Source organism: Vombatus ursinus, unplaced genomic scaffold (assembly GCF_900497805.2).
Source record: "Vombatus ursinus unplaced genomic scaffold, bare-nosed wombat genome assembly UNPS02014778.1, whole genome shotgun sequence".
In the NCBI taxonomy this organism is placed as follows: Eukaryota; Metazoa; Chordata; class Mammalia; order Diprotodontia; family Vombatidae; genus Vombatus; species Vombatus ursinus.
Window position 1 is genome coordinate 9,978,975 of NW_020954556.1, and position 7,403 is coordinate 9,986,377.

Genomic DNA, 7,403 nt, shown 5'->3' on the forward strand with positions numbered 1-7,403 from the left:
AAATAAGGTAAAATAATGTAAGCTCAGTGAGGGCAGGGACAGTTTCATTTTTGTCTTTATGTCCTCAGCGCCTCACACGTTATTTTCTGGTATATAGTTGGCACTTAATAAATGCTTTATCATTGATTGATTTTTACCTCTATCTGATGTTCAGTCAACAATATTACATTTTAAATGTTTTTACATTGCTTTCAGTTTCAGTCAGTAAGTTTAAAAACAAAATCAATCTATGTGGAAAGAAATCCATAATAAAATGTTCACTCCCAAGCCCAGTATCGGGGGTCAATTAACTATCTCTTCTTTTAGTCCTTCAACCTGTTTGATTATCAACAACAAATACCCATATAGAAGTTCTGTGCCATTTGTCAATCCTTTCGACATACCAGTTTCTTGGGTTGTACTCATGCATATTTCCAATGATGGACTGTGTGCAAGAAGTGTCAACAGATGGACAACTTTACCATTCAGCCAATATACAAAAAATGTAATGGAAACCTACAAGAAGGCTTCCAGCAAAATGGGTGAATCCTCTAGTAGGATCTATGGAAGAAAATGGAAAAGAATTGCATAGGATAACAAAACATGGATGGGTTGCCATTTGTACCAATGAGGGGATTCCCAAATCAATGGGATTACAGATACTTTGAAATAAAAAGTTATCTATTAAAGAAAGAAATATCAGAGTCAACCTGGTGAAAGATGGTAGAATTCTACATTTTCCCCTAAGTGATACTGATTTTAGCCCAGCTCTAGGAGTACTGACATAAAATCCAAAGCCTAGATGGAGGTTCCACCTGCTGGTCACATCAAGTCTGAAGAATGCATGGGTGACTCAATCAGTCAAAATGCTGTGTAATAAGGATGGTTCCTCCAGGCCTACTCTTATTTGAACATGTCCCCTTGTCTTCCACTTTTCCAGAACCTAAGCAATCATTTAACAAGAATTTAACAGGCCACCTCCTACGTGTAAGGTGCAAACCACTAAACTATACCAGTACCTGAGAACATAATTTTCCAATTCCTAAATCCTACCTTGAAAGAGTAAGTCAAGACCAAATTCTCTGACCATGCTCTAACCCCACAGAACACACACACATACACACACACACACACACACACACAATTTCTACTGATGAAATCACAGTTGTAAGAGATGAATCCTTTAAACAATCAATCAAAGCTGTCCCATTTTCCCCCACTAGGCTATTCCTAGACCCAGCCAAACAAATATATAGGACCTTTATCGACCTAAAAGGCAGATGGGCTTAAATAAAATGTCTAACCAGGAGGTAGCAAAGATGAGCAGATGGATGGGAAGTGAACAGAGATGCTGCAGTAATGATCCTCAGAGACACGCACAAGCAAACCAACATACACGCTTTGAGATTAGGAGGTGAGTAGTAAAAAATATATATAGATAGATATATAGATATATATCTATCTATATATACGAACGGCAGGTTGACATGTTAAACGACCTAGATCCCACCACAGAAGGTCTCAAAACACAGGAGGGGCTGCTGAGTGAAAGCTAGCACCACAGTCGTCACCGCCTTCGGGGGAGGGGCAGGGGGAAAGAAGGAAAGGGCCTATGCCTAGTAGTGGGGAGCAAATTCTACCACCTCTGTGGGCACAGCCTGGGGTCTATTCCAGACCCCCCCCCCACTGGCTTTGGATGCCTCCCCTGAGCAACCTCACTGTTAGCCTGAGAATTTGTGCAGGGTGGAAGGTTGCAATGAACAATTTATGATTTTTTTAAGCTTGCTTTTCCCCCAATCCCTGCTCGGTGAGACATCATCACCCAGGCCACAAACCTTGTCCTTCCTCCCACCCTCCAGAAATAAGGGACTAATGAAGCTAGGATCCGTTAGAAGCCCTCAAACAGTGCCTCACCACGGCGTCCTCCGGCTCCGCGACGCAACCCCCGGGCCTCACCTCCCTAGGGACCACCCCTGGGGTCCCTTCCACACCAACCCTCTCCGCGCACGGAGGACCCCGGTGACCCCAGGGGCTGACCGGACCGAGGATTACCTGGTGGCCTCCAGCCCGGCACGGGTCTGGCCAGGCGGCTCCAGCGGAGTAGTAGCCCCCGCCGCCTCCGCAAGCTCCGCAGGCGCCGCTGCCTTCTCCGGGCCACACAGCCTCCGCCGGGCCGCCTCCGCGCATCCTCCAGGGCCCAGGAGGCGGAAGGGGAGGCGGCTCGGGCCGCGATGAGGCGGGAGGCCCAGGCGGTGGCACGTCTCCAATGCTGGGTCCGGGTCCGGGCCCAGCCCCGTAGTAGCGGTTGTAGCCCGGGCCGTCGCTGGGGCCATAACCCGATCTCCTCAGGGTAGACATTGGCTCCGCTCACCAGCCGCACTTCCCGCTCCCCCCCCCACCCCAAGCCCACTGCGCAGGCGCCCACTGAAGGCGAGGAACAAGCCTGGGAAAAGGGGGCGGAGCAAGAGCAGCCAATCGCCGGTGTGGCCCCTCCCCCGCGGGAGTAGAGCTCGTGGTCTACACGCGGACCAATGAGACGGAAGGGAGGGCTCGTGGGTCTATGCTAGTTTGGGCCAACCTTCGTGAATTGAGATGCTGTAACAGAGAAGGGGAATGCGCATATTCTTCCTCAGCCTAAAGAGAAAAAAGGCGCGTTCCCCACTACCTAGTGCGGTCCAGGTTATATCTCTTCCCCTTCTTCTCGGGGGCCTGGGCCGTACTACGCGTCCCGAGAATGCGAGCCACGTGATGCTGGAAGTGGGCGGGGTAAAGAGGAACTTCCGGTAGCCACTGCGCGCCTAGTAGCGGCTGTGGACCTGCGGGTACCGGCCACGCCGAGGAGGCTGCAGCGGCGGGAGAAGCAGGACGCGGCAGGTCCGCCCCTTCCCCCCCCACCGCTCCGCAGCCCAGCCTCCCCTTCCCGGTTCAAGATGAACTATATGCCGGGTACCGCCAGCCTCATCGAGGACATTGACAGTGAGTGGCCGCCGGTCCAGTCCCCCCTCTCTCGTCGGTCCGCGTAGTCCCTCGGGCTCGGGTAGGGCATGGGCCGAGGCCGGGACGCGACTCTAAGCCGTAGCCAGGAGCGGCAGAGGAATCCCTCTGACCACAGGCAGCCTGGGGGTTTAGGCATTCCGGAGTCACGCAGGCTCTCGTTTCTGCCCTTTTATCTGAAGAAGGCAATGGAGGTCACTCAGTGGCTCCGAGACCGCCTTCCGACCTCTGAGTACTCTCCACAGAGGTGATTCCCACCGAATTTAACAAATTTGTTAAGTCCCTATCATTTGCGAGGCTTTGTCACCAGGTAGTGAATCGTTCAGGCCATGGCAACTCAGGAAGACCCTTTACTAAACTTCAGTTGGATGGGATTATGATCTGCCCACGTGGAAAGATTGGCCTCACTGATAAAACAAGAAACTCAGGAGAAATAGCGAGGTGTGTGCTAGGCACTGGGGGTATGAGTAGTCCCTAAGCTTAAGAAATTTGGTCCAGTAGTGAGGAGACACAAGTAAATGACTGAAACAAGGCTTGCAATAATAGTTTTCTTTTTTTTTTGAGTGAGGACAGTTTTTTTAATTTTATTAATTTATTTTGATTTGTCATCAATCACTTCCATAAGCTTTTGAGTTTTAAATTTTTCTCCCCCATTCCCCTCACCTCTCTCCCCAAGACGGCAGGCAATCTGATATAGGCTCTACATATACATTCCTGTTAAACATATTTTCACATTAGTCATGTTGTAAGGAAGAATTAGAACCAATAGGATGAACTGCAAGAAAGAGGAAACAAAACAAAACAAAAAAGCAAATAGTGTGCTTCAATCAGCATTCAAACTCATAGTTCTTTCTTTGGATGTGGATAACTTTTTACATGGTGAGACTTTTGGAGATGTCTTAGATCCTTGCATTGCCAAGAAGGGTTAAGTCTATCGCACAACATGGCTGTTACTGTGTACAACAGTCTCCTGGTTCTGCTCACTTCACTCAGCATCAGTCCATACAGGTCTTCCCAGGTTTTTCTGAAGTCCTCGTGCTCATTTTTTCTTATGGAATAATTTTATTCCATTACATTCATAAACCACAACTTGTTTGGCCATTCCCCAATGGATGGGCATCCCTTCAATTTGCAATTCTTTGCCACCACAAAAAGAACAACTATTGGAAGCAGTTTCAGAAACTGAGACCTTCACCCCTTACCCCAAAAGAATTTGGGTCCCATTTGTTTGAGGGGAGAATGATGAGGTTGGGATCTACACCCCAAAAAGGAAAAGCCCTGGACTTTCCTACAAGGCCAAATCTCTGGCATTAGCCTGAGGCTATAATCCTATTAACTGGCCTTTCCTTGTGGCTATTCCCAATCTCCCAATTCTCTGTTACCCTTAATCTAGTCTAGCCCTCCATTGTCTTACCTCCCTACTCCACCTGCCACTTCCCACTCATAATCCTAGCTAGGCTCTGTTTTTCAGGTCCCTGGCATTCTATTACCCTACAGTTTCATCCTATCCTCCACCTCCCTACTTGGCCATCCAGGATTTCTCCCACAGTCTTTTTGTATATAACGTCCATCTTGTCTCCATTAAGGTGCTCAGATTCTTAAAAACTAGCCAATAGCTCACTAATGTTCAGAGTCCTTAAGAGTCTGCCCAATATGACGGATCTTGTAATACACCTTGTCGTTGGCTGGGGAAAAAAAAAAGAGCTGCTATTGCAATATAGTTTTCAAGGAAAATAAGGCCGACTGTTCTCCAAGTTGTTGCAAAGATTTATCTTTCTGTACTGACCTTCCCCCCTCACTCCCCATTCCAATTCAGCAAGTGCCACTGTACAATAGTCCAAGGACACAAAGACCCAAAAAAAAAAAAAAGCCACCCTTGGAGTTTACATTCTACCAAGGAGAAACAGGAACACAGTTAAGTACAAAGTATATATCCTAAATTTTATCTTAGCCCAAATAGGTCTAGAGATGATTAGCAAAGTAATTTCAAGAGGGAAAAGGAATTAAGGGAGAGGAGAGATCAGTAAAGGTCTGGAATAGGAGGTAGTACCTGAACTGTGTGATCTCTTATGTAAAGTAATAGTGGTAAGAGGGGGCATGCTGTGTAAGAGAAATAGCTTTAGGACCAGTTTAAATGGAAAAGAGAAACCATGAAGAAAAATAGTGTGACTGGAAATATCTTAAACCAGATTGTGGGGATCCTTAAATGTCAAGTTGAGGATTCTATATTTTATGCTAAAGGTCATTAGGGAGCCATTCAAATGTTTTATTGGGGGGTTGGGTGTAACATGTTCAGAGCTGTGTTTCTGGCATATCAATTTGGCAACTGTTGGAGGATAATTAGAAAAAGGAAAAACTGGACCAGTTAGGTTCTTCAAGTAGTCAAGGTCTGCACTAAGTAGTGGTTATGTTAAATGAGAGAAATAGAGGTAGAATCCCTTAACACTATTATTTTATATGTACATTTTCTCTTCCACAGCCAAATTCCTGGAAAAAACTCTACTCATTACCTTTTTTTTCCCCACTTTTTAACCCCTTTGCAGTGTAGCTTCCTACCTCATTACTCAATTGATTGTGTCCTCTACAAAGTTACCGGTGATCTCTTAATTGCCAAATCTAGTGGCCTTTTCTCAGTCCTCATCCTTTTTGACAGACCATCCTCTCCTCTTGGTTTTCATGACAGTGCTCTTTCTCTATTTGGTCTCCTAACTATCTGTCAACTTCATCTGTTTTGCTGTATCATCATCCATATCCTACCCTCTAATAGAATGTATCCTGGACCCTCTAGATATACTTTTAGTATTCTCATCAGCTTTTCAGTGGATTCAGTTGTCTCCATGCAACTGTCTCACAGATCTGTATATACATCCCTAGTTTTTCTTCTGAGCTCCAACCCACATCACCAGCTGTCTGTTAGACATTTCCAACTGGATATCCCTTAGGCATCTCAAATTCAACATGTTCAAAACTGAACTCATTATTTTGCCTTCCAGTTTCTCTCAAGGATACTACTGTCCTTCCCATCACCTAAATTTTTGACCACTGAGTCATTCTCAACTCCTAACTTTCCCTCATTTTCAAGTCTTATCAATTCTACTTCTATAACATCTCTCACAGCTACCCTAATTTCAGGCCCACATCACCTTTCATGTGGGCTATAGCCATCTAATTAATTAGTCTTTTTTTTTTTTAAGGCAATTGGGGTTAAGTGACTTGCCCAGGGTCACATAGCTAGTAAGTGTCAAGTGTTTGATCTGAGGCCAAATTTGAACTCAGGTCCTCCTGACTTCAGGGTTGGTACTCTATCCACTGAGCCACCTAGTTGCCCCTAGTTAGTCTTTTATCTCTGATCTCTCCATCTGCCACGTAACTGCCGAATTGATATTCCTAAAATACAGATCTTACTCTGTTAGTCTGCTGCTCAAGAAGTTTCAGTGGCTCCATATTGTTTCTGACTGCCATTTAAAGTCCTTCACAATCTGGCTCCATCTTTTCTTTGCACACTATAATGTTATCTCCCTCCTATGCGCTGTGTTCTAGCCAGACTGGTCTACTTGCCTTTTGTCATATGCTATGGTCCATTTCCTGCCTTGGTGCCTTTGCTCAGGCTGTTCCATATGCCTTGAATGCCTTCCCTCAGAATCCCTAGCTTCCTTCAAAGCACTGTTCAAGTACTCTCCTCTCTACGAGGCCTTTCCTGATGGCGTACAGCTTCTAGTGCCACCAACTGCCCCCCAAATTACCTTATATATGTACCTTTTATATATATTTTTATATATATATGCATTTTTTTATGTGTGTGTAATACACACACACACACACAGTATATGTGTGTACATCATTCTATTTTGGACATGTTTGCTTTGAGATAGAAAGAACATGGCCAAGGGCAGAGCTCTGAAGGAAACCCACATTTAGTTGACAGAAGGGAAGCTGGCAAAGAAGAGCAAGAGCAGAGAGACCAGAAGAGAGCATCCAAGAGGACTTTGTGATCCACAGTGACAGAGGTCAAGTAGTCAACCTGAGGAAAAGCCATTAGATTTAGTAAATAGGCACTTAGAGCATAAGCTCCCCTAATTGGAATTAGTACACTAGGCATAGACAAGAGAGCCAGATGAAATTAGTATTGATAATAGGAGGGAAATTTGAAAACTGCATTAAAAACACAGCATAGTTAGTATAGGAATAAGGAAACCGTCTTCCATTGCGTTTGAGACTAATAGTTTGAAAAAATTCTGGTAGGGGTTAATAATAGCTAATCTTAAATGAGTTTTTCAAAAGAAGTACAGGGGGCAGCTAGGTGGCAAAGTGGATAGAGCGCTGGCCCTGGACTAAGGAGGACCTGAGTTCAAATCTGGCCTCAGAAAATTAGCTATGTGATTCTGGGCAAGTCACTTAACCCCAATTGCCTCACCAAAAAAAAAAAAAAA

The 7,403-nt window shown here is 45.3% G+C and overlaps 2 protein-coding genes across 3 annotated transcripts in view; one reads left to right on the top strand and one right to left on the bottom strand.

The window, feature by feature from the left end:
• BAG4 (BCL2 associated athanogene 4) overlaps positions 1 to 2,355 on the bottom strand; it is a 36,346-nt gene extending 33,991 nt beyond the window's left edge. The window contains exon 1 of the mRNA XM_027865569.1: positions 2,032 to 2,355. Coding sequence (XP_027721370.1) covers positions 2,032 to 2,337 — 306 coding nt within the window. The 5' untranslated portion in view covers positions 2,338 to 2,355. The remainder of the gene's footprint in view (positions 1 to 2,031) is intronic.
• Positions 2,356 to 2,542: 187 nt separating this feature from the next.
• The window catches only part of LSM1 (LSM1 homolog, mRNA degradation associated), a 15,670-nt gene continuing 10,809 nt past the window's right edge, over positions 2,543 to 7,403 (top strand). The window contains exon 1 of one of the 2 annotated variants that reach the window (XM_027865319.1): positions 2,543 to 2,955. In XM_027865319.1, coding sequence (XP_027721120.1) covers positions 2,910 to 2,955 — 46 coding nt within the window. In that variant the 5' untranslated portion in view covers positions 2,543 to 2,909. The remainder of the gene's footprint in view (positions 2,956 to 7,403) is intronic. The other variant, XM_027865318.1, reaches the window with a different exon arrangement.